The 27,720-nt window shown below is 41.0% G+C and overlaps 1 protein-coding gene across 1 annotated transcript in view; it reads left to right on the forward strand.

Moving 5' to 3' along the window:
- RYR2 (ryanodine receptor 2) overlaps nt 1-27,720 on the forward strand; it is a 526,329-nt gene that overhangs the window by 274,255 nt on the left and 224,354 nt on the right. Inside the window, exons 30-37 of the mRNA XM_029919427.1 lie at nt 11,599-11,807; nt 13,015-13,367; nt 14,935-15,049; nt 16,559-16,719; nt 18,587-18,746; nt 19,110-19,196; nt 21,878-22,104; nt 25,632-26,436. Coding sequence (XP_029775287.1) covers nt 11,599-11,807; nt 13,015-13,367; nt 14,935-15,049; nt 16,559-16,719; nt 18,587-18,746; nt 19,110-19,196; nt 21,878-22,104; nt 25,632-26,436 — 2,117 coding nt within the window. The remainder of the gene's footprint in view (nt 1-11,598; nt 11,808-13,014; nt 13,368-14,934; nt 15,050-16,558; nt 16,720-18,586; nt 18,747-19,109; nt 19,197-21,877; nt 22,105-25,631; nt 26,437-27,720) is intronic.

Below are 27,720 nucleotides of genomic sequence, written 5' to 3' on the forward strand. Positions count from 1 at the left end.
ACAGTATGGTATTGGCACAAAAACAGACACATAGACCAATGGAATAGAATAGAGAACCCAGAACTGGGCCCACAAATGTATGGCCAATTAATTTTTGACAAAGCAGGAAAGAGTATCCAATGGAAAAAAGACTGCCTCTTTAGCAGGTGGTGCTGGGAGAACTGGACAGCAACATGCAGAAGAATGAAACTAGACCACTCTCTTACACCATACACAAAAATTAACTCAAAATGGCTGAAGGACTTGAATGTGAGACAGGGAGAGGTCTCTATGTCCATATTCCAACATAACGTCTACAGAAGAGAATTCTTTTCAAAAGATTTCTGAACAGGAGGCATATCTCATTGAAACCTCTTGTCCCAGTCTGCAGTTATGATGGTGGCTATATTCTTTCCCCCACAGTATTTCCCTGGCCTCCATCCTTAGGTCAGTCTGAGGTTACCTCACGAAGGGAAGAGCCCTTCATTGAATGCCTACAGCTGCTTCAGGCCTCAGGGAGAAAAGACTCTTTCCTAGGTAAGCTTTTGAATTGGGTTTATCTCTTGCTTTTTGGTGCTAGCAGAATGCAAAATCTCAAAGGCTGAGATCTGGTTATTAGCCCAGAGAAAAGAAACTAGGAAGACTTTAACCAATGACTTTTTCTCTATGTCTCTGGAGAGACTGAAGGAAATCTTGTGGTTCACACATGATCTAACTCAGTGCCCCAATTTAAAAAAAAAAAAATCAGAATCTTAGTCACAAGTACTAGCTCCTAGCAAATTGTACTTTTTGTTTGCCCTGTGCCCTCTTCCTGCCTTATGGGGCTATTTTATTACTTAACACACACTCACAGGGCAAATTTCCACAAGTCAAAAAACTAATTATCACTAATTTCAATAGGGAAAATAAGGGTGTATCTTAGAGCCTCCCAGTTAAACCTTATTTATACTAAAGCAATACCAGATTCCCCTAAAATTATGTCAGTTTTGAACATGGTTATGCCCTAACTTAAAAGGCATTCCTTCCTTTATTCATTCTTTGATTTGGTTGTTTATGGCTCTCCTCAGTCACTCTCTTAAGTGTCACATAGTATAAACTTCAGATTCCTTCACAAAATATAAATGAAAAGAAAAATATAAATGTAAGAAAAGTAAATAAGGGGCACCTTGGTGGCTCAGGCATTTAAGTGTCTGACTCTTGGTTCTGACTCAAGACATGATCTCACAGTTCATGAGTTCAGTCCCCACATTAAGGCTCTGAACTGGCAGTGGGGAACCTGCTTGGGATCCTCTCCCTCTCTCTGTCTTTCAAAATAAATAAATAAACTTAAAAAAATAAAAGCAAAATAAAATAGTGACAGTAAAGCAAAAAAGAAAACAGAAAGACAAAGGAATGTTTGGTGAAAATGTGGGAATGGTATGACGTTTACGTGGCACATTGAGGTCATAGGAGCGATGGTGCACAGAATTTACTGTGATACAGAGCGTGTGTCCCACACTAATTTGAAAGAACCCATGCAGTATGAGCCAATTCTTAACTACTGTTAAGATAAATGCACATCTTACTTCTGCTGGGGCTTGCTACCTCCCAGAGGGTGTGAAAAATCAGCTATGCTACCTTATAAAAAAAAAAAAGAAGAAAGAGAAGAAATGCCTTGTAAGAGTGTTAAGTGAAATTCCTTCTAGAGTTCAGATTCTTCTAATCCAGGGGTTCCTTCAAGGCCCTTTGAGGCTCAGCAGGCATGGCTTCAGAGAAGGTGTATCTGCTGATGAATACAGCATGCTGAGTGCAGCCATGTCTGTGCCCCTGTTATGGACTGAATTGTGCCCCACCCCCATCCAAATTCGTATGTTGATGCCCTAACCCCCTAATGTGACTGTATTTGGGCCTTAAAAATAATAGTTAGGGGGCAGTTTGGTGATTCAGTCAGTTAAGCATCAAACCTTGGCTCAGGTCATGATCTCATGGTCTGTAAATTCGAGCTCTGCATCGGGCTCTGTGCTGATAGCTCAGAGCCTGGAACAGCTTCAGATTCTGTGTCTCCTTCTGTCTTTGTCCCTCCCCCACTCACACTCTGTCTCTTTCTTAAAAATAAATAAAACATTAAAAAAACTCGTAATATTAAAAAAAAAATAAAGAACTAATTAAGGTTTGATGACGTCATAAGGGTCAGTCCCTAATCCAGGATGACTGGTCCTTATAAGAAGATAAAGAGATGCTGGGGGTGCCCATGCACAGAGAAAAGGCCATGGATGGTGACCATCTACAAGCCAAGGAGAGAGACCTCAAGAGAAACCCTACCTGCGGAAACCTTGATCTTGGACTTGCGAGAATCAATTTCTATTGTTTAAGACACCTGGTCTATGTTATTTTGTTAGGGCAGCCCCAACAAACCGATGCACTGCCCCCCTCCCCACATAGTCCCTGCTTGCCTAGTACCACTCTTGATTTACTCCTAAGTATGGAGCCTCCTGTTACCTTTAGTGTAAAGAGCTAATCATACCCTTAATTTAAAGCAAGTATGAGAGTCATTTAAAATCTTGCCATATGGTGAAAGAACAGTTATTTTGTCAGATTACCTGCATTTTCCAAAGTAGTCTCTAGGTACCTATCTCATGTTGTGTAAATGGCTCATCACACTGGAGCTTTTTCAACCTTGTCTGCTCTTCTGTAAGTAAAGATCAGTGCCGGCCCTCAGGGTCTACATCTGTAATCCTCATAATCAAATCCAGAAGTGAGACTTTCAGTGTTGTTTCTGCCACCTGGGAGGACAGTGAGCAAAACTGGATTCCCGGTGCCGAGTCTACATGGAGTTCCTTTCTACAGGAGCAAAACAGAAGAATATTGTTGGAGTTAAAATAACCACATAGCTTTCCATTGAAAAGACCTCTAAGGAAAAAGAGGAAAGGAAAACTTTCCATTACCGCTGATACAGTGCCACCTTTAAAAAAGCAAGGAAGGATATAGAACTGTCAGACTATACTTAGAATAGTTTTCATGCTCAGTTGAAATACTGTAACAGACTAACAACAATTAATGGAACTGTGTGGCTCATTTAGAAGATTTTCAATGTGACAAAAATTAACAGTACAAGGATTCCACCGTCCTGGATCCCAGCCTCCTGGCTTCTCCATAATGTAAGTCCTCACTAGTGTCACTCTGCAGACCCTGCCATTGAACAGACCTGAGATGCAGGTCTGTAACTTATTGAGGATCTCCCTAGGTAAAAATCAGTACTCATGGGTAGAAGTAAGGGCCCTCCAAGCAGCCAAAGAATTGTGTTAGGACATCAGATATCTGGAGTGAAGATAAAGACATTGGTTATAAAGTGGTCAGACAACTTCTAGAGTATGAAGATCCCAGGAACTAGCATAATTGGTTTCACAGTTTTGTCTAGAATCAGGAAAGAGAGATCCTCGAACTCCCTGGACTTTTCCAGGAATAAAACTCTTCGCTATGTACTACATTAACAAATGAGGAGAATGTTTATTTTGGTTGCCTAGAGTTAAATTTCAGATGATCTAATTTCTATCTTTTGAGTTTTCTACACATGTTGTTTGGGGGAATTCATCAGGAAATGATTGAAAACCAAACTCTGCTTAAACTGGCCAACTAATTGACAGTGACATTGTATATACTGGTAAAGAGGACACTTACTAGTATTCAGGGTCAAAAATAAAATTCCTAATGATCTGGATGATCTGAAGTGACCAAGAGCCAGGAAGAAAGTATGAGGATGTCCCTGTTGTGCCAGAGCTGGTATTACAAAGTGTGTGCATGAACAATGAGCTTGAAACAATAGTAAATTCCCTAAGGAATTTCAGTGTATTTGTTAATACACTTCATGTATTTGTTAATTCATTTTCGAAGCCAACGTGGAATAGAAGTGGCAGATTTCTCGTCTGATGCCCTGGATTCTAGACCCAGTTCTGAATGTAATAATTCTTACATGACATGGGGCAAGTAGCCTCTCAGTTTTCATCTAACTGGATGAATCTCTATCTAACTGGAAATGGTTGGTTTATGCCCTTTCCAGTTCTAAAGATCCCAGAGTTCTAAGGCAAGTGTGTCTTGTTTTTATTTTGCCCTCCCTCCTGCATTCTAGATTCAAATTCTGGCTTCCCATTTCACTAGCTGTAGGACCTTAGACAAATGATTTAACATCATATTTGTTTCCTCATCTTGAAAAAATGGGGTTAATATTTAATTATAAATTGGGAAGTATTTATATATTATTTGGCACATACTAAGCTACTAGTAAGTGTTCTGCTTCCTTCTGGCCAAACTTGAATTTTGGTGTAATGTTGGCCATTTTAACTGCTTTTCGTCATTTGATTGGGTTATAAATGTGAATCCATACCTATAGTCCAGAAATTTTGAAGTCTGAAACCTTATGTTCTTATAACAAGCTGGTATGCTTGTGATCTGCTTTATCTTCTTTCATTTTGGCCCCCGCCACAGATTTCACGCCTGCATCACACCCGCACAACTTTGTGACTGCCAGTGCCTTTGCTGGACGTGCTCGCTCACCACGCACCCCTCTGCTCTGGAGCAGGGAGGCTCATCAACAGAAAAGGTTAAAATTTGCTGAAGCCATCTGTCTTTTGTTGGAGGAAGCACTTGAACCATACGTTGTAGCTGCTGTTTTAACAGATTTACAAATGGTTAGGGTGGGTCTGGCACAGCCCCAGGAAACCAGTTGGACTCATGGGTACTAATTTAAGATCCCCGGCCAGGAAGAGAACTTTCCCTGAGATATCGTCAAGCTTTGTTAGTCACAAGATGTCACTTAAGGTGACTGGAATAGAAGGTTGAAACATAAAGCATAGGAAGGTAGGACCGAACATTCCATCTGCCAGAGTGCATGCTGGCATATGTAACCATGTGGACATCTGTTTTGTTTTGTTGGGATATTTGTGTGTTCAGCTTATTTCCAACTAATAAAGAACTGAACCTCAATTATCATATTTTGCTATGGGCAGTTATTAAGAGTGGTGTCATTTGTCAACCCATCTTGTTTAATTTATGGCAAACATTCAGTCTTGATTGCATTTATCATTTCCTGATATTAGATATATATTATATCATATTGTATCGTGTATGTACATTATATTTTATACTTTATGTATATATGTGCATATGTGTGCATCGTTACATCTATACTTATATAGATATAGATAGAACTGTTTACTTATTATGCCCACACAAAGGTAAGCTCCAGAAAGTCAGGGGCTCTTTTCCATTCTGCTCACAGTTCTATCTCTAGTCAAGAACAATTCTTGGCACATGGTAGGTGTTCCTTCAATATTTGCTGTGTGGTAGGACCTGATAGTAAGTGGAGACAGTGTTGAATAGTGACTTAGAGCAGGGGTTGGCACACTAAGGCCTGAGAGCCAGATCCAGCCTGCCACCTGTGTTTGTAAATGAAGTTTTATTAGAATACAGTCATTCATTGATACACTGTGGTCACTTTCGCATATCAACTGAGGTTCAAGTAGTTTCAACAGAGACGATAAGGCCCACAAAAGCTACTGTCTCTACTCTCTGGTTATTTATGGCCCTGGCTTAAAGTGTGGATCTTAGCATCTGTCTGGCCTGAGTTGCTTTTTTGGCCACTCAGTTGTGAGCAAGTGGTTTCAGCTAACATGTCGGTTGCCTTGTCTAGAAAGTGGTAGCAATTCCTATCTCCCCAAATGGTAGTTAGTGCTCAGTGAGGTGAACGTCAGAGAAACACTCAGGGAACAGGAGTCACTACTCGGGAGCCTTGTGTCCTGGCTGTGTCATCCGTTGTCTCCATTGTCTGCACCTTTATTTATAGCACATGTTGCTAAGTACTAGCCAACTGGAAGTGACTGAGGACTGGCCCTTTTGTCATGTGACTGAAAAGTACCCATGGTTTTCCTCTACTCTCTGTTGCATCTAGTTGTTCTTGCTGTATATATGCTAATTTAAAAACATATAATTATAGAAATATCAGTTCTTAGTATACAGAAGTTATTAAAACTCCATCTTTAGAAGTCACAGTATGATTCAATTTTTATTCAGTTTGACTTCATCTAAATTAAAAAGAAAAAATATGCCAATTTTTACTTCTGGATATATTTTCATAATACATTCCTTTCAGAGGATGAAAATAGTAAAGTAGTAAAACTGTCACCTACAAGTGTCTCTATCTGCTATAAACTGTCGTGTTCCTTCACTGAGCCTCGCATTGGGGCGTCACTTGCTTCCTGGCAGGTAAATCCTTGCGGGTTCGTTCCTGAGGGAGGGAGAGAGAAATAGGGCAGGAGGGAGACACAGAGAGTGAGGCAAGACAAGCGATTCCTGATCAAGCCCGTTTATTTAAAAAGAAATCAAACCTTTATAGGATTAGGGGGCGGGAAACTGGCCCAGGTTGGTTGCCAGGTAACAGAGTCAAATGATTATTAGAGAAAGGGGAAACCGAAACTGAAACTCCGAACACAGCATCAAAAAGAAGCGCCCAGACTTTTGTCCGCAATAATGGGCAGGGGAAGATTAGAGCTGCATAAACCCGAATGCGGTTTGATCTTTTGTTCATTTTGGCTTTTTTCTGTCTGGCTCAGTATGACTGTCTCTGAATCCCGGACCAGGAAATGCACTCTCCTAGCCTCCAGATATAAATCTTGTTTTTCTTGGTCGCTCCCTGGAGAGCGATATGTCCTTGCCTGAGGCGGCCAAAACTCGGCAGCCCCCAACATTAAACTAATGAAAAATAATATTTATTAAAAAGTAAAAATTATTGTCGAATGTTTGGAAAATATAAAGAAGTGTAATAAATATGGTTAAAAGTTGTATATGTTCCCACTACCCAGAGAGAAGTTTGGCTTTCATGTATTTTTTCCCATTTAAAGCATTGAGACAGAAAAATTAATTTCCACAGCCACCTTTTTAACTTAATATCATATATATTGTCACAAGATATAAAAACATTTTAAACATAACTTTTGACTTTTTTTAGCCAGCTTTATATTTTGACAAATAGGCTTTCAGGAAAGGGCAAGAATAGTGCAGTGGACACCTGTTTACTCTTCACGTGGTATCACTGTGTGTTTTACTTTGCTCTTTGGCTTTCTCTCTCTCTGCAGTCTCCTTTTGATGAATCCTACACATACTTAATTTTGTGTATATATCACAATTATCCATTCTTTTATTGTGGGTATTTTTTAACCTATTTTTCCCCCCACAATGATTTTGTTTACAGAGCTTCCATGTTTTAAGCCCTGCCCACAGAGGATCTCATTTTTTAAAATTTATTTATTTATTTATTTATTTATTTTGAAGATCTCATTTTTAAAACTATAATCTGTTGTGGGGGAACACTTGGGTCGCTAAGTATCCACCTTCAGCTCAAGTCATGATCTCATAGTTTGTGGATTTGAGTTCCGCTTCGTGCTATGTGCTGACAGCTCAGAGCCTGGAGCTTGCTTTGGATTCTGTGTCTCCCTCTCTCTCTGCCCATCCCAACTCACACTCTGTCTCTCTCAAAAATAAACTTAAAAATAAAAACCTTTAATCTATGGGGTAGATGTTACAGAAGAAAGGATTAAAACTGGGGCATGTGGGTGGCTCAGTCCGTTAAGTGTTGGACTTTGGCTCAGGTCATGATCTCACAGTCTGTAAGTTCAAGCCCCACGTCGGGCTCTGTGCTGACAGCTTAGAGCCTGAGTCTGCTTCAGATTCTGTGTCTCCCTCTCTCTCTGTCCCTTCTCTGCTTGCACTCTGTGTCTCTCTTTCTCTCAAAAATAAATAAACACTTTTTAAAAATATAAAAAAAAAAAGAAGAAAGGATTAAAGCTTAGAGAATTTAAGTATTTGTAAAAGGGTAACTAGCTGAGAAATGGTGGAATTAAGATTTTAATGCAGGTCTCTCAGAGTTGAAACTCTGTGATCTTAGTCATTTCCATCTATGCCTGTCGACCATCTTAGATGACAATTCCACTAAGAAACTTTCCTGAATTTCATCTCTGTCCTTTTCCTCTGCTCTTAGCACCCCATCTCCATAGATGGGTCAAGAGGGATAATGTCTTTCCTTGTCTTCCCAGTGCATTAGGCTGTGTGAACCTTTGGGCTGATGTCTCTGTGTTAGTGAGTTGTTGTCCCCAGTTTCTGGCACATGGTAGCTGCCCATAAATATTTATTGGATAAGGAAATGAATGGTTGAAAATGTCTTAATGCATATTACTAATTTGCTCTACATAAATCTTACACCAGTTTAATTTTATTGGCAAGATTTCTGGTAACTCACTGCACACTCACCAGCATTGAAACCTTGAGTTTTAGCAGGCTGCCCTGGTTGTTGGACCGTCCACACAATCCACGTGATCTTAACACATTTCTGTATGAGGAAGACATAGGTATATTCCAGTTTTCCACTTTATTGAATGAATAGTTTATTTTCACAAAGGCTATCACTTGTTCTTATAGTAAAATACATAGTTATTGAAGAAAATCTGTTAAATTGAGAGAAAAAGAACAGTGTTAAAAATCCCACCATTTTATAACGTTTTGTTAAAGTTTATTTATTTTGAGGTGGGGGATGGGGAGGAACAGAGGGGGGGGGAATCCCAAGCAAGCATCACACTGTTAGACTAGAGCCCGAAGCGGGGCTTGATCCCAGAAATCATGAGATCATGACTTGAGCCAAAATCAAGAGTTGGACACTCAACCAACCAAGCCACCCAGGTGCCCCTCTGTAGGTTCTTTTAATTAAAAAAAAAAAAAATTCTAATGCTTTCCTATTAAACAAATTTTTTAAAACATTTATTTATTATTTTTGAGAGAGACAGAGAGAGCATGAGTGGGGGAGGGTGAAGAGAGAGGGAGACAGAATCTGAAGCAGGCTTCAGGCTCTGAGCTGTCAGCACAGAGCCTAACACAAGGCTCTAACCCACAAAACTGTGAGATCATGACCTGAGCCAAAGTCAGATGCCCAACCAACTGAGCCACACAGGTGCCTCTATGCCTTTCCATCTTTAAAAACCAATCATATGCTATATCTTTCTTTCTTAAAATATTTACTATGAATATTTCTCTATCTAATAATTAACCATTGAAAACTAGATTCAAAAGCTAAGTAGTGTTACATATTTATTGTGCAGATAGTTTTCTGTGATCATAAAAGCAGCTCTAGTGAACAGTTTGGGACATAAATCTTTGTGTGCAACACCATTTACTTGGTTTTATAAATGAAAGTGTTTCCTGGGGCTCCTGGGAGGCTCAGTCGGTTGAGCATCTGGCTCTTGATTGTGGCTCAGGTCACTATCTCAGGTTTTGTGGGAACATGTCCTGCATCAGGCTTCGCACTGACAGCATAGAGCCTGCTTAGGATTCTCCCTCCCTTACTCACTGCCCCTCCTCTACTCATGCGCTCTCTCTCTGTCTCAAAATGAATAAAATAAACTTTTGAAAAAATGAAAATATTTTAAACATACAGAAAAGTTCAGATATTAATATAACAAACGTCCAGAGGTCTATGTAGGTATTCATAACTTCACTTATAGGGCAAGGGTTCCTTCTACATATTAAGTGGCTAGAAAGAAATAAGTATTTGCAATTGGAGATGTTTGTATCTTGGTATACCCTAGTTTATGTCAAATGGATGGTAGATTAGCCAGTTTGTGCAAATTCAACCTGTCTCAAATCTATTGTATTTAACCAGTCCTTTTCTTTGATTCCTTTCTAGACACTTATTAAAACAATTTCCCTTGACTGATGCATCAAGACTGTCACAGCTGCCCACACAGCTGTTGGCTTTATTTTTAACTAGAAACTCATCATTCACACTTCCTTGAACACAGCTGGATGTGTTCTTGCTTCCTGGTTGGTAACACTATTACACAGCCATTCGAGTATATATTGATGAATACAAACTGAGTGAAATCATTATGAATTATAGGATGTAATTTTTATTGTCTTGTGCTATCTTGAGGATTATATATTGCGTTTATATTCACTAATTTAAGAAAAACTTTAACATTTGTTTATTTTTGAGTGAGAGAGACTGAACATGAGTCGGGGGAGCGGCAGAGAGAGGGAGACACAAAATCCAAAGCAGGCTCCAGGCTCTGAGCTGTCAGTACAGACCTGATGCAGGGCTTGAGCTCACCAGCTCTGAGATCATGACCTGAGCCAAAGATGGATGCTTAACCAAATGAGCGACCCAGGCACCGCTACATTTACTAATTTTAATGGAGGAAGAAGCGTAAGTCATAAGGGTAGACAGTTGCTGGCTTATTCATAGGATCCACTGCTTCTTTGATCTGTAAGTTACATCCTCTACTCTGTAGTCTCCATTCCAATACTGACCTTGGTTATTATGCTACTTGAATTTCTGTATAAAATATTATAGAAGGAAAGCAAGAATACCTAAGCAGCCCCCACCCTGAAAATGTTCATCTCAGCCCCTGCTAAAGACCATTGCTTCCAAAGAATTCAAAGAAACAATTAACAATGTTAATATATTTTCCCCTTTTTATTCAGTAGTGGGAAGATGTACTAATCTTGCCACCCATTAGATTAGCTGATGAAATATTTTTGTTTTCCTCCCTGTCACTTATTGCTGTTGTTTTTAATTCCGTTTCTTATTTACTTTAACTGACATTTTGCATTGCATGTTCTTAATTATATAGGTTAGGGTGGATTGCCCTGCTTAATCTATAATGGAGGTGACATCAAAGGGAAAGGGACAGATGGAGGAGTTTCCGTGGGATTTTTAGCAACAACATCTGAAATTTATTTATTTGTTTGTTTGTTTATTATTTCTGTTTTCTATGTTTAGATGTAGTGTTCCCAAAAAAAAGTGGGGCACAAGTTTTCCTCAAAGATCAAAAGCAGCTACAAGCGAATGAAAACCTTTGAAGATGTTGCTTCCAGGGACTCCTGGCTGGCTCAGTCGGTTAAGCATCCAATTTCCGCTCAGGTCATAATCTCACGGTTTCTGAGTTCAAGCCCTGCGCCAAGCTCTGTGCTGACAGTTCAGAGCCTGGAGCCTGCTTCAGGTTCTGTATCTCCCTCTCTCTCTGTCCCCCACCCCTGCCTCGTGCTCTGTCTCTTTCTGTCAAAAATAAATAAACATTAAAAAAAATTTAGGAAGTGTTGCTTCCAATTCTTTTTCCATTAGTTGTATGTAAAGAAATCTGTGGCTTTGGCCACATTCAGTAGTTGGATGTTTTCAAGTTCTTGTGCTAGATCGAAGAGCGAACCCACTTGGGCATTTCCTTCCTTTTCATCTTTGTTCCGTGAGAGAGTCCCATGCACTCCTGACCCAAGAGGCTGTGCAATGACGACATCCTTCCAGTACCGTACGTTCTAAGACCCCTGGAGGATGAGGGGCTGTTGAGCACCTACCCCTCTTCAGAAGAGTCCAGGGTAAAGAAGAGCCTTATCAAGGGGCCATGTTCAGTAACCATGAGCAAACACTGGTCTTTTGACCCTTACAGGTAATACTTAACAACAATGGTCTCTCTCTCTCTAACTACAGGTTTGCCTTATGCCAATGACTCTCTGAAAGATGAGAGTTCCTGAGCAGTGCTTTTGGAAGTTCCAAACCAACAGGCTCTTATGATGCTAAACATTTTGGTTTTTTTCTTTTCTCCCCAGGATTTATTCCTGTCTGTAGCCTTGGAGTGGCTCAAGTGGGCAGGATGAACTTTGGAAAGGATGTCAGCACCTTGAAATATTTCACCATCTGTGGCTTACAAGAGGGCTATGAACCGTTCGCTGTGAACACGAACAGGGATATTACCATGTGGCTAAGCAAGAGGCTTCCTCAGTTTCTCCAAGTCCCTTCAAACCATGAGCATATTGAGGTTTGCTTTCTCTTTAAAATTCAGATCAACCAAAAGCCATGGGTGGAATGTCTTTACACATGAGAATTCCCACTTGGATAATTATTGTCACTTACTAAATGGTGGCCCTTTTTAAGGGTGTCACACAGTAATGCAGTCCGAGCACAGCATGAGGCTCTGATTATAGGTACTTTATGAGTACCTGATTAGACTGATTAACAGTAATTAATTTTTTTTATTTAAAAACTTTTTTTTTTACATTTATTTTTTGAGAGGTAGAGTGAGACAGAACATGAGCACGGAGGGTCAGAAAGAGAGAAGGAAACACAGAATCCGAAGCAGGCTCCAGGCTCTGAGCTAGCTGTCAGCACAGAACCTGCCTCGGGGCTTGAACACACCAACTGTAAGATCATGACCTGAGCTGAAGTCAGACACTCAACCTACTGAGCCACTCGGGGCCCCAATAATAATTAATTTTGTTTTTGTATAGGCAACATGAGGGGCAATCCAAATGAATGTAATTGTAACATAAATTTCCCAAGCTATCTTTTGAGCTAGAAGCAACAGATGAACATGGGGAAAGGGAAGGAAAAATAAGATAAAAACAGAGAGGGAGGCAAACCATAAGAGATTCTTTTTTAATTAAAAATTTTTTTTAATGTTTAGTTTTGAAAGAGAGACAGAGCACGAATGAGGGCAGGGTAGAGAGATATAGAGACACAGGATCCAAAGCAGGCTCCAGGCTCTGAGCTGTCAGCACAGAGCCCAAATCGGAGCTCAAACCCACAAGCCATGAGATCATGACCGGAGCCGAAGTTGAGTGCTTAACTGACTAAGCCACCCAGGTGCCCCAAACCATAAGAGACTCTTAAGTAAAAAGGGTAACTGAGGGTTGCCAGAGGGGCAGTGGAGGGGGGGATGGGCATTAAGGAGGGCACTTGTTGGGATGAGCACTGGCTGTCCTATGTAAGTGATGAATCACTGAATTCTATTCTTAAAATTAGTATTACACTATATGTTAACTAACTTGAATTTTTTAAAAAAAAGGCAGAGCTATGAATCTATCTGCAACACATTGTTCCCTGTGTTTAATCCTGTCATTTATAAAATTATGCCAAGTGTGGGTTGTGTTTGGGGTTTTAAAGACATGGTTTGTGTTAGCAATCTTTAGAATCAGGAGATCGACTGTGTTCATTCGAATTTGAGCTACCACTTCTTCATTTGCTAGGTGACCAGAATAGATGGCACCATCGACAGTTCTCCGTGTTTAAAGGTCACCCAGAAGTCCTTTGGCTCTCAGAACAGCACCGCCGACATCATGTTCTATCGCCTGAGCATGCCTATTGAGTGCGCTGAGGTTTTCTCCAAGACGGTGGCAGGCGGGCTCCCAGGCGCTGGTCTCTTTGGGCCCAAGAATGATCTGGAGGATTACGATGCAGATTCTGACTTTGAGGTTCTAATGAAGACAGCTCATGGCCATCTGGTGCCAGACCGTGTTGACAAAGATAAGGAAGCTGCAAAACCAGAGTTTAATAACCACAAAGATTATGCTCAGGAGAAGCCCTCTCGTCTGAAACAAAGGTTATTGATATATGCAACATGATTTCAAATATGGAGTTATTATGTTGGGAGGGGTACAGAGCAAGGGATTTCCCAGTATCTATTTGTCCTTCCTCCTCCTCCTCCTTCTCCTCCTTCTCCTTTATGTATAAAGGATTGAAATGGGGGACAATAAAGCAACCTGTTTGTCATTGAATTTGTTACCATAGAGATAATCTATCCCAAGAGTTACTTACTTACTTAATGTACTTTTTTTTTATTGTGGTAAGAAACACATAACAAAGTTTACCATTTAAACCATTTTTTAGGTGTACAGTTGAGTAGTGTTAAGTGTATTCACATTGTCGTGAAACAGCTCTTCAGAACTTTCTCTTTTGCAAAATTGAAGCTCTGTACCCATTAGACAACTCTCCTTTTCCACCTCCCCTCAGGCTCTGGTAATCCCCATTCTCCTTTTTATTTCTATGAATATGACCACTTTTTAAATGTGGATTCATACCGTATTTTTTTTCTGTGTGTGATTGGCTTAATTCAGCCTAATATCCTCAAGGTTCATCCGTGTCATTGCATGGATCCAGATTTCCTTCCTTCATGAGGCTGAATAATACCCTGTTGTGTATATACACATTCTGTTTATCCAGCCATCTGTTGATGGACATTTGGATTGATTCTACGTCTTGGCTACTGTGAATAGTGCTGATGTGAACTGCATGTACAAATGTATTTTCAAGGTCCTGCTTTAAATTATTTTGGACATATATACCCAGAAGTGTGATTGCTGCTAGTTCTGTGTTTAAGTTTGTAAGGAACTGTCATGCTGTTTTCCACAGCAGCTGTACTGTTTTACATTCCCACCAGCACTGTACAAGGGTTCAGTTTCTCCCCATTCTCATCAACCCTTGTTACTTCTGTCTTTTTGATGATGGCCATCCTAATGGCTGTGAAGTAATGTCTCCTTGTGGTTTTGATATGCATTTTGCTGATGATCAGTGATGTTGAGCATCTTTTCATATGCTTCTAGGCCATTTGTATATCATCTTTGGAGAAATGTCTTTTCAGGGTCTTCGCCCATTTTCTTATTGGGTTATTTGCTTCTTTGTTGTTGAGCTTTAGCAGTTCTTTATATATTCTGGATATTAACCCCTTATATATAATGTACAAGTATATTCTCCAAAGAGTTTTTAAGATGTTTATACTTATATTCTCAGTTGAAACTTAAAGAATATTCTTCTAAATAGTATTTCTTATAGATACAAGGCAAGTTATTTTAGCATCCTTTTTTACACTAAATCAGTTTTTCCACATCAGCATGATTGACTCTCCAGTGCAGATAATTATTTGTTGGGAGAGTTGCCGTGTTAATTGAAGGATATTTAGTTGCAGCCCTGGCCTCCACCCACTAGATGTCAGTGGTACACACCCCCAGTGTGTCAACCCAAAGTATCTCCAGGTAGGAGATGAAGGCATCTGTTAGAGAACAGAAATCACCCTGGTTGTGAACCACTCTACTGACTTGCTTATTTGCACATGTTTTAAGGAGGCAGAACTTTTTAATGTTGCTGATTCCTAGCTCCGTAATGTATTTCAGATTTTTGCTTAGAAGAACAAAGCCAGATTATAGCACGAGCCATTCTGCAAGGCTCACCGAGGACGTCCTTGCAGATGATCGCGATGATTACGATTACTTGATGCAAACGTCCACGGTATGAGGTTGAAGCTTTTGTCAGTTATTTCTCTTTTGTCAGTTATTGTGTGTTTCATGTCAAAGAATTCCTTTTCATTCAACCTGTTTAGCCAACGTATTTTAAAATAATTCTTTCCTTATATTTGGGGGACTGAAAGTTTAAAAAAATACATGTATATTCTAATCTATGTAGTCAGAGAACTATTTTAGACAAAATAACCTGATGACATGCTGAATACTGACTTTGCTATCATGTTTGACAGGAAATTTTTAATTTCCACTTAATTTTTCCAAGTACATATAGTTTCCTTTGTCTTAGTGATATGTGTAAAGGAAGATCATTTATCCTTCTTTGTTGGAGGTCATATTTTGCTCTCTGCCAGTTCAAGTAAAACCCAGGGTGCCTGGCTGGCTTAGTAGATAGAGCATACCACTCTGGACCCCAGGGTTGTGCGTTGAGGCCCCATGCTGGGTATAGAGCCTACTTAAAAAAAAAAAGGGGCACCTGGGTGGCTTAGTCAGTTAAGCATCTGACTTTGGCTCAGGTCACAATCATGCAGTTCATGCGTTCGAGCCCCATGTTCAGCTTAGTGCTGACAGTGCAGAGCCTGCTAGGGATTCTCCCTCCCTCTTGTTCTCTGCCCTCCCCAACTTGCATGTGCATGCACATGCTCACTCTCAAAATGAATAAAACTTTTAAAATAAATAAATAAACAATGCTTTAAAAAACCAAGTTTTCAAAACGATTTTTCCTAAAACAGCAAATGGGAAAAAAATGTATATTTACATCCCTTGTAGAATGCCACCATATTTGAGCTAGATTTTTAACATATTAGACCTGAGCTATTTCATAGTGTTTATTTTAATGTTTATTTATTTTGATAGAGAAAGAGATCATGGGGGAGGAGCAGAGAGAGAGAAAGAGAGAGAATCCCAAGCAGACTCCTCACTTTCAGCGTAGAGCCCGACCTGGGGCTCACTTTTCTGAATAGTGAGTTCATGACCTGAGCTGAAATCAAGAGTTGGATGTTTAATCAACTAAGCTACACAGGCGCCCTTCAGAGTGATTTTAATGAGTCAAAGTATTATGTTATCGATAGGAAAGGCAAAGCATATTCAAAGAGGTGTGTGACAGGTATAAAACCATAGCATAAATTTGTGTGCTTGTATAAGTTTAAAGAGTTTGAAGTTTATCTGCCATAATGTATTGATGATTTTATTACATAAATATCCTATGTGTATACACATACAGTTGTGCACATATTTTAGGAATATAAAAAAACCTCAAATCATTTAGTGTATTTGCTTCAACAAGGTCATTTCTCTTTTTCCCATTATTTTAGACTTAATTTCTGTTATTTCTGCTTTAAGACTTATCTTTCAGGTTCGCTCTTTGTTCCTGTTACATTTTAATCAGGCCAAATGATTTTAAAGAAAGAAATACAGTCTTAGGGAATTCAGAAGCATTGCATATCAAAGTTTTGTTTCTTCTTAACTTTGCTAACATTTGCTTTTGCTGTCTTGACAGTACTATTACTCAGTGAGAATCTTCCCTGGCCAAGAACCTGCGAACGTCTGGGTAGGCTGGATCACATCAGATTTCCATCAGTATGACACAGGCTTTGACTTGGACCGAGTTCGTACAGTAACCGTCACTCTAGGAGATGAAAAGGGAAAAGTGCATGAAAGGTCGGTTTTTCTCAATTTTTTTTCTTACATGAATGACATCTGAAAGAAATGTTGATAAACCTAGGTTTTGTTTGTTTGTTTTCCCCTTGGATTTCATGTCCAGGATCATGTTGTATTTATAGGAACAGTATCATCAAACCATTAATGTCAGTGTCCTTTTTGTTACACACACAAGCCAGTAAGGAATTTGACTACATTAAAAGTGAAAAACATTATAAAATAAGAGCAGTGCATCCTTTGTGGGTAAAAATAATGTACATTCCTTCAGGTGACCTTGTGCATGACTAACAGCTCAGGTTACCAGTCTTAAGTCTTTGTTTTAGGGATTAGAGATGGGTGAATTTGAGGCTTTTATGGTCTGAAATGTATCTTGGGAATGATTTATGTGGTGGGGAGAAAACTGTGAAAACAGTATGGGCTAATAGTTTAGACCAGACAGACGCATTTTAACTCAGACTGAGGAGAAGTGGGTTCTTTCCTCAGCTTTGCCATTGACTCGCTGTGTGGCTTTGGGTAAGTCAGTTACACTTTCTGTGCCATCTTTTTTCATTTGTAAAACAAACCAAACTCAAACCAAACCTTCAAAAAAGTGAAGAAGGCCATCTTCCTTGCAGAATAGGACAAGAGAAGATGTGGCCATTTGTATCTCTCTTTTGTGCTCATGCATCCTCTCTGATCTGCTGTGACAAGTGTTATAGAAGGAGTTCACCATAATGTCGCTTTTCTTTTATACCTGCACCATCATTTTTGGTGACTGGAGGCTCACTCTCCTGCCACTGGGTTGTAACACTTGAAACCCTTGAACTTAGCCCTTGAGAGAGTGGGCCAAGCCAAAATGTCCCGTGAAGAGTGCTTTATTTACATCAGTATGGGGGCCCCATACCAACCTGTCTCTGGGAATATTCTTGAAGAACACATTTGATTTCAGAGATGGCAGCAGTACAAGGAATAACCCAACAGAGGGATGGGATACCTGGTACATGATCTTAGTGTAAGAAATAGAAGGTAGGAAAGGGTTATTGACTGTTTTGTAAGTAGTGCAAAGAAACACAGCCAACTTGATTATTGTGAAGTTGATTTTATCTCAGCTTTCTTTTTCTTTTCCTCCTACTTACCTGCCTTTGACTTTTAGTTGTTGTTGTTAGTTTCATTAACACATTCACTCTGCTGTGGCAGAAAAAGCGAAGGAGGCAAAGCTCAAGTCACTTAATGTTTATTACCATTTCTGGGAAAGATTTTGGCAAGAATGAAACTCAGGTGGGGGGTTGTTTTTAATGTCACTGATTTTTTTGTGTGTATTCTTGCTACTTCTTTCTCTCATAATAGATGACCAGGAATTGTCCACAGAGGGGCATAATGTTAGCCAAATTTTCAATATGTTGAATTACTGATGGCTCAGGTAGCATTTGCCTAAGGACTTCGACAGTGTTCAGAAATGAATGCTTCCTATCTCAGAACAAGTAATTAGAAAAACACATGAGAATGAAAATTGCAAATCTGGATGATTATTACTTAACCTTTTTTGAACCTCAGAACAAGGTCCAGTTTGGTTTGAGTTTTTGTAGGGGAAGGCACAGGTCAGTTTTTACTTGGTTCCGACTCATTGACCTGTCTCCATTAGGTGCAACATTTAGAAATGCGTAAGAGCTGATTCAGGGTGCCCTCGACGTCAGTGCAGTTTTTGCTCAGAATCACAAAATCGGCCCATTGCACACCTCTCCCATTATAGCATGAGCTTGTTGCTTGCACAGCATAACTTAGGTTTAGTTTGCAATAGATACATGCTTTCTATTGTATCCGTGGTTGTACAAAGATAAAAATAGTGTTTTTTTTTGTTTCTGTTTCTGTTTTATGTTTTGAAATTCAGCATCAAACGCAGCAACTGCTACATGGTGTGTGCTGGTGAGAGCATGAGTCCCGGGCAAGGACGCAACAATAATGGCCTGGAGATCGGGTGCGTGGTGGACGCTGCCAGTGGGCTTCTCACATTCACTGCCAACGGCAAGGAGCTGAGCACCTACTACCAGGTTTGTGGGCAGGGGTGGTGGTGTGCTTCCGGGAAGAAAGCCTTTTGTCCCCATGAACGGAAAGCTCATTTTAGGAGACCAAAAAGTACCTTAGTAAATAGAAGAAAACGAAAATAGAAACGAGTCTAATTGGGCCTTTTTAGTTCTCTTTGAACTAAAGGAAACAGTCCAGGCCTCCAAAAAATTTTCACGTAATAACGAAATTAAATACCCTGGATATTTATTGAAAGAGAAGATCCATCTGAAAGAACACAGACGTGTTTGGGCCCTTCTGTCAAGTGTTCCTTAGTCATTAAAAAGAAAATGTTTTTTCTTGGTGTTCCTTCTTTGACTGACATCTCCAAATTCATTTCTTGATTTAAGGTGGAGCCGAGTACAAAATTGTTTCCTGCAGCTTTTGCCCAAGCCACAAGTCCCAATGTTTTCCAGTTCGAGTTGGGAAGAATAAAGGTAAGAAACATTCATTGCTTATATTCTGAGGTCTTTCTCTTACAGAATAGCAGCTACTTCTCCATAAATGAATTTAGCATTTTTTAAAGCAGTGATATTAGTGACAGAAGTGACTCTAAAAAAAGGTAAGCCATGTTTGAAAGTTCTCTAATCTCCTTTAGGTGGCCAGGGCCAGGTTAATTAATTGGAAAGAGTTAGTGCCACAATTTAAGTTATTTTTTAAATATTCTGTAAGAAGAAGAACCAAAAAAGCTTTCTCTATGGTCATCATAAATATATTACTTAATAAAACTAGGCTTATATGGAACAAAAATGCCAAATAACATACCACTTGATTGTCTCAAACTCAGAGGTAAACTAGTAAATGGTAAACTAGTAAAACAACACGAAACTGCTACACTGTGGTAAGCGCTAGGGTAGTGCACGTATAGAATACTCCAGGAACAAATGACGGAACACGGTGGAGGCTGGGGGGTGGTGGATCAGGTAAAGCGAAGAGAAGAGGAGGCATTTAGGTTGATTCATAACTGCTGAATAAGAGATCTCAAAATACGCTCAGTAGGAGAGGACATCCAAGACTGAGGAAGGGCAAGAGAAAGCAAAAATACTTGAGTCATAGTGCTAAAGGTGAAAGAATTCAATGTGGCTGTAACAGAGGGTGGCTTCCAGGATGTGGCTGGAGATCAATATTGATAGACAGTAGACTAAATCCAACATGGATAGGCCTTGAATGCCACTCTAAGATGTTGGTACGTAATATATAGGCAGTGTTGATCCAATTGGAAACTTGAAGCTGGGAATTGAGCGTAAGCAAACCTGTTTTGGAAAAATATGTTTGCAGTACTGTGGAGGCGGCAATGTGGAGAGGTATCTGCTCTCGCAAGAATGAGCACAGGTAGTGAGGATGAGTTATTGGCGATTTGATGCCATCTGCATGGGAGATGATGAGAGCCTGAGAAGTCATGTTGGAGAGAGAGGGGTAAAGGAGAAGATGTTTTAGAGGAGAAATGAATAGAATTTGACCGTGAATTGGACTAATAGTATTTGTTGATGAATTGGATTTAGGTACTCATGGAGAATCAATTATTAAATTAATATTTTTAGTTTGGACAAACTAAGGGATCCAAAGACATCAAGCAGAAGAGCTTGTTGAAATTCAGGAACAGGAACTGAATTGAATTTTGTAGTTGTACAAGTTGGGATGCCAGGCGCACACCACGGTGGAATATGGCAGGTGGTTTTATGGTACTGGCTTAGTGACCTTGGACGTGTTCCTTAAACTGAGTGAGCTCAATGTCCGCCTTTGTAAAATGAGCTTCTCAGCAGCCACAGAATGGCAGATATAATATGGACGAAAGGAATCCATGACTCTTGTTGATTACGAGGGCTTCTGTGACCTTGCCAGAAGAATTTGGGCAAAAAGGACGAAGCTATACTATAGTGAATTCAAGGGTGAAAATTAGAGACACAAACAGAGATGAATAAATATAGATAGACAGACAGACAGATAAATGGATAGGTAGGTAGATTTGGCCTGCAGCTCTTCCTCAGACTTGCCAGGCAGACTTCCTCCTTGGGTCCTTCGCATTGATGTCCCTTGTGCATGGAAGGGACATCACCTTCCCAGAGACACCCATTTTTATCACCCTACTTAATATTGCTGCCCTGCATTCTGCTTCCTGTATCCTGGGTCCCTGCCATGACTTCTTTTAATATACTGTTTAATTTGCTTTTTGATTTTGTTTATTTTGTATCTCCAGTTAAAAAAAAATGGAAGCTGAATGAAAGTAGAGATTGTGTCTGTGCCTCGCTCTTCTCCCTGCCCCATCCATTAGCAGAAGAGAAGAGGAAGGTAGCTGGAGGCTGAGACAGTCTAAAAGTATGCAGTAGGCAAGGCTTTATGGGAGAGGGAGACACAGAGGGTAATTGGAGAGGTGAGATCATTGTTTTCGTGTGGCCCCATGGGGCAGGCAGAGGTGGTGTCAAGGTCATGAGTGAGTGAAAAAGCTTTGGCCAAGTAGAGACCTGTGTTGCCCTGAGACCGGACTGAAGGCATTTGGAAGGCTGCAGGGGATCCGTACTGAAGCTGGAGGAAGGTGAAGAACAAACAGATCGTGTTAATGATGAACTCCGTCATCTTGTATGATTGTGCGGTTCATCTGTTGCACTGTCCCCAGTATAAAACTGGCTACTGAAACCTGATAAACCTGACTTGTGAGTGAGTGAGCATGTGAGTGAGCGCTTGAAGGGTAAGGTGGGAAACAGGGGCCAGACCAGGAGAGAGAGCCAGGTGACGGCGGCAGCTCTTCCTGGGGTTTGGTACCGCAGACAGCCGCGGGCTTGCCGGATTTCACCACGGGCCCAGCTTGGTAAAGAAATACGAAGATTCTGTGGTTATACTTGGTCACAACTGCATTCTTAGTGTGCCAGGTCATGTTTGTGAAAGAAATCCAGCTCCCCAAACCTGTTTGCCTGCCCTGGACTTTTAGGTATGTTCTCGGAGTATTTCTGCCTCTTGACCTTTCAGGAAAAGTCCATCCCAAGTTCTGTCACTACTTGTATTAACGTTGCTGGACACGGAGGATATCTCACTCCCAAAGGCTCTTTCCTGTGCAGAACAGTGGTCACTACTTTATTAACCCCACGGACCGTTATAAATTAATCCTTTCTCTGCTCCCTAGAATGTGATGCCTCTCTCCGCGGGATTATTCAAGAGCGAGCACAAAAACCCTGTGCCACAGTGTCCCCCGCGCCTCCACGTGCAGTTTCTGTCCCACGTCCTGTGGAGCAGAATGCCCAACCAGTTCCTGAAGGTAGATGTGTCTCGAATAAGTGAGCGCCAAGGCTGGCTGGTGCAGTGCTTGGATCCTCTGCAGTTCATGTCTCTCCATATCCCAGAGGAGAACAGGTCAGCCCTTTACTGTCTGATTAGGACCCTTTGAATTCGACCATTGGCTGGGGGCTCAGAGGTGCTGCTGGGGAAAGAAAATGAAGCTTAAAAATATCTTATTTCTGGGGCACCTGGGTGGCTCAGTCAGCTAAGTGTCCGACTTTGGGTCAGGTCATGATCTCTTGGTTCGTGGGTTCAAGGCCTGCATCGGGCTCTCTGTTGACAGCTCAGAGCCTGGAACCTGCTTTGGATTCTGTGTCTCCCTCTCTCTGCTCCCCCACTGTTCTCTCTCTCTCTCTCGCAACCTCTCTCTCTCTCTCAACCTCTCCTTCCCTCCCTCCCTCAAAAATAAATAAACATTAAAAAATAAGTAAACCCTCATTATAGTTCACAAAGAGTTTGAATCATTTTCCCAAACTGTATGAAATACAAATGCACAAAAAAGAATCAGTGTAACCAGATATGCAGGAAAGGTGAGGACGGGAAAGGGGAGGATGGGAGATTGACCAAGTCTGGGGTGAGCCTGGCACAGTGTCACTCACACCACACCCTTCTATGTGGTTGGTAAAGTCCCATAGTGGCTTCAGGCTTCTTAGAAGCCAAAGAAAAATTGGACAGTTTCCAAATTCAGATTCCAAAGGGATGTACCAACTAGTGGGTGAGTAGAATCTTTTTCTCATGCCCCAATGACATGGCCAGTAATTATTATTTAACAATTTGGGACGGTACTAGATATATGTTAGCCCTCTATTTCCATCATGACACATATCACTGTTCATAATTTACGTAGTTTTTGGTTGAGGTTTCCCTCCTCAGCTAGATGGTAAATAAGTTCCCTTAGGCCAGGAATTGTGTTGATATAGTTCACTATTGTATTACTGGTGTGCACTGCTTAATTCATAGTAGACCCTCTGTAATATTTGATGTATAAAAGAATGATACTGACTTGTGGAAAAATATTTCTCCATTGAGTATAAAGTATATTAGCTTTTAATACAATAACAACCCCCACATCTCAGTGGCTCATGAACAGACATGTATTGTTGTTCATGTTACATAAGGTTGTTAGTCCGCTGTAGCTCTGCTCCAGGCTGACGGGCTATGAGTGTGGTCTACCTCATTCTTACACTGAGTCCCAAATTGATGGGACAGCTCCAATCTGGGACATAGAGTTCCATGGCCCGTGGTGGATGTACAGGTGACACTTGAGGTCTCTCAGAACTTCTTTTTGCTTGCGGCGGATGTTATGTTCACTTACATTTTATTGGCCCAAACAAGTCATATAGTCAAGCCCAAACCAAGTGGGGCAGACCCAACTGCTCCACAGACAGGGCAGAAGGAAGAAGTGGGAGAATGTTTATAAATAACAGTATGGCATGTGCTAAGGAGGTGTTATATTTTATATTTAAACAGATAAACTAATGTCCTTATAAGAGATAAAATAAGTTATTTCTTTTGCCGTCCCCCAGGTAAAGCTATAGCTCATTAAAGTATGAATATTGCCTTAGTGGGTTGGTGTAGGTGGATAGATTAAAGTAGTTGAGGTATATGCTTTCGTTTGCCCTGACCTAAGGATAGAGTTATGAGATGGAGACTGTAGATCCTTTAGAATTCCCTTATTCATTCATCCCACAAATATATCATTTCCCACCATGTTCCTGGCACTGGATACTAAATGGTGTACAAAATGGATGTGACCCTTACCTTAAAAAATTTCATGGTCTAGTTGGGAAGAGAGGTGCTTTAAAGGAAGGAACAGGGTTCCCTAAAGTGAATAGTAGTGGGTGTGGGTTGGAAGGGGCAGTAGCTAATGTAAATTGTAGAGTCCTAAGATGTTTTTTTCTAGAAACTTGCAATTTGGGAGGAATTAGATGGGAGACTATGTTGTGTTGTTCACTAAGAAGGTTGCATGCAGAGGTTCTGTGCTGCCATGATGAACAGGTTTCTATATGTTGACCATCAGCCAGGCTGGTAGTCATCTTGAGAGACTGGAGGACCCAGGTAAGACAGGGCAATCATTGTCCACTATACTTAGAGGGAGAAGGCCTGCTCCATTAGACCCTCCCAAGAATTGTATGCTAGCAGCTAGGCCCCACAGTGGTGTGGTTTCCTGTAGGCCTAGGTGGTGCACAAGGTGGGTCATCATTTGCTTTGACTTTCTAACACATAGTGCTTCTGATTCTAAGATTTGGGTAAGGTCTGGAATAATTTTGCACCATCAAGCCACAGTGGATGGGCATGGACAGGATGATAGAGTGCCAAAGGATGGTGACAGGGCTTAACAACAAATAATCACAAGTAATTACTCGGCTCCTACTGTGTATGAGGTTAAGTGCTAGATGAATATTAATAAAGTCATATAATACCCCGTGTTCTGATGAGTTTATATTCTAGTGTCACCAAGGACACTTTTCTAGATGAATGAGTCATTCCTTTTATTATGAATCTATCAAGTTTCTACTTTTAATTCTACAGTGTCACCCATGAGCAATCTTAATAATTTAAATAAATAGTGTAGGAACATTACCACATCGAACGGAATTATGACCTCTTATTATTGACTCCATTTTGAAAGTAATGGCTTTACTTCAGGCATATTCTGGCCATTTTAAGATTTTTATGGGTCGGAAGGGCATGATACGTGCTAGAAGCAAAGTGGCCTAAATTAAGAGTTCGCTGTACACTCAGATTCCCGGTAGAAATTTTCCTAAGTGAAATATCACATATAATATTTGTTCCACATGCTTATTGGAAACCAGGGCTGCACTGGTCTACGTTTGGAGCTGTGAGGGACGTATAAGAAGGTAAATCACTTCAGGGGCGCCTGGGTGGCTCAGTTGGTTAAGTGTCTGAGTTTGGCTCAGGTCATGATCTCACAGTTCATGAGTTCAAGCCCTGCATCAGGCTCTGTGCTGACAGCTCAGAGCCTGGAGCCTGCTTTGAATTCTGTCTCCCTCTCTCTCTGCCCCTCTCCCACTTGCACTCTCTCTCTCTCTCTCAAAAATAATAAATAAACATTTAAAAATTTAAAAAAAATAGAAGGTAAAGTACTTTAGAGGCACTAGCCCTCCATTATCTTACTTCCTACTGGTCAGGCGAATCGCTAGTCATAGGTCAGAGACAAAGACAATTTAGCCCAAGGATAAGGTTTCTGGCTTCCTGGAGCAGTTTAGCCAAGCTGGAAGAGGAGAGTCAAGATTTTCTAAAGAGTGCTCACATTCTGAAAAGAAAGGAGTCCCTGGGTTTGGATTGAGACTCAGTGTCTACAAGAGGTGCCCCAGACCTGGGTGTGATGGAGGGTGAAGCAGCTTCAACCACTAGTGGTTAGAAATTTCCAATGAAAAAATTGTAATAAGCGGAGGCAACTTGCAAAATATCTAGTACTGTTTAAGAAAAAAAATACGCTATCATGAAATCTGTCATAGAAAATGAGGAAAAGAAGTATGTTTCCCATAACTTTTTGAAATTTATGAGGTACATAGAATTCTCCTGTGATGTGGAATTTTTAAAACTGCCCCTTGCTGCCACTCTCGTCCTTTGTACAGATCTGTGGACATACTGGAACTGACGGAGCAGGAAGAGCTGCTAAAATTCCACTACCACACGCTCCGGCTTTACTCCGCCGTCTGCGCTCTTGGCAACCACCGGGTGGCGCATGCGTTGTGCAGCCACGTGGACGAGCCGCAGCTGCTCTATGCCATCGAGAACAAGTACATGCCGGGCCTGCTGCGGGCCGGCTACTACGACCTGCTGATTGACATCCACCTGAGCTCGTATGCCACTGCCAGGCTCATGATGAACAGTGAGTTCATCGTGCCCATGACGGAGGAGACCAAGAGCATCACCCTCTTCCCTGATGAGAACAAAAAGCATGGTCTCCCCGGGATCGGCCTCAGCACCTCTCTCAGGCCCCGGATCCAGTTTTCCTCCCCCAGTTTTGTGAGCATCAATAACGAAGGCTACCAGTACAGTCCAGAGTTCCCGCTGGACATCCTGAAGGCCAAAACCATTCAGATGCTGACAGAAGCTGTGAAAGAGGGCAGCCTGCATGCCCGGGACCCTGTGGGGGGCACCACTGAATTTCTCTTTGTCCCGCTCATCAAGCTTTTCTACACTCTGCTCATCATGGGGATCTTCCACAATGAGGACTTAAAGCACATCTTGCAGTTGATAGAGCCCAGCGTGTTCAAGGAGGCTGCCACTCCCGACGAAGAGACGGAGGCTCTGGAGAAGGAGCCCTCCTCGGAAGACTCCAAACCAGATGGAGCTGGAGAAGAAGAAGCCAAAGGGGCTAAGAGGCCCAAGGAAGGACTGCTCCAGATGAAACTGCCTGAGCCAGTTAAGTTGCAGGTAATTGGACCAAAAACAAAAAACCAGACAAACAGAGAAAACAATTTTAGGGTGCATGTGTATTGTTGTGTTCCTGTATAATGATCGTTTTTCATAATATTAACTAACTTCCTGTTGTGTTTTGGGATAGTCCAGTACAATTTTATTGCATTTAGAATGGAATTCATGAATTTTCCAATGGTGTCAATTGACAATAGTTAACAAGAAATACATTTATTAGTTGGGGGGTTGTGTCTAGCTCTTTTTCTCCTCCTCTTCATTAGTAATTTTTCTTTCCTCTTATTTCTGCAGTTGCATTCCACCAACCATTTGTTAGAATGCCTGAAATAGAAGGGACCCCGTACCCCCTTCCTACTCCACCTCCTTTCTCACCAGTCATAGAACACTCTGTTCCCAGTAGGTGTGCCCATTCTCACACAGCAAGATTTTGCCTCCTGCACACGTTTCTAAGGAATTAAAGATGTTTCCTGTTCCTTGTGCTCACCAAGATATCTGAAAGATCCTTTTTAACATCTCCTCAGTAGTGGTCATTTGATGTTTGCATCATTGACAAGCTTTTTTATTTTTCATTCCTCAGACAACATTGACTGAGGTCTTCCTTTTTTTTTTTAATTTTTATTTATTTTCAAGAGAGAGAGAGAGAGAGAGAGAAGGAGAGGGAGGGCTGAGAGAGAAAGGGAGACACAGAATCCAAAACAGGCTCCAGGCTCTGCACTGTCAGCACAGAGCCCAAGGTGGGGCTCGAACCCACAAACCATGAGATTGCTACCCAAGCCGAAGTCAGATGCTCAACCAACGGAGCCGCCCAGGCACCTCAATTGAGGTCTTCCTTTGAGCCAGATGTATAGTTCTGGCTGTAGGAAACAGATGTCAGCTGTACCTTCCAGACATTCACAGTCTCTAAAGGAAATATACACTTATTTATCTATTTCTGTTAAAACATTTTATTGCTAATTGCATTAAGTGATCTGAAGTAAAAGAATGAATTACTAGAAAAAAAGAAAATCTCAACTGAATTACCCTAAGAAAGGTGAGGGGGTCCTTTCTGAGATGGTGACTTTTAATCTGAGTTCAGACGGATGAGCTGGAGTCCAGTAGATGTAAAGAAGGAGTAGGAGGAGTGTTCTAGGAGCTTTTAACACAGAGCACACAGCACAAAGGTTCTGAGGCAGGAAAAGCCCAATTAACTTAATGAACTAAGAAAAGAGGGTGAGGTAGGCAGAAGGCAGGTCACACAGAATCCAGGCATTTGACGGACTTGAGATTTTATTCTAAGTTCAATTA

The sequence above is a fragment of the Suricata suricatta genome, chromosome 2 (genome assembly GCF_006229205.1).
Source record: "Suricata suricatta isolate VVHF042 chromosome 2, meerkat_22Aug2017_6uvM2_HiC, whole genome shotgun sequence".
In the NCBI taxonomy this organism is placed as follows: domain Eukaryota; kingdom Metazoa; phylum Chordata; class Mammalia; order Carnivora; family Herpestidae; genus Suricata; species Suricata suricatta.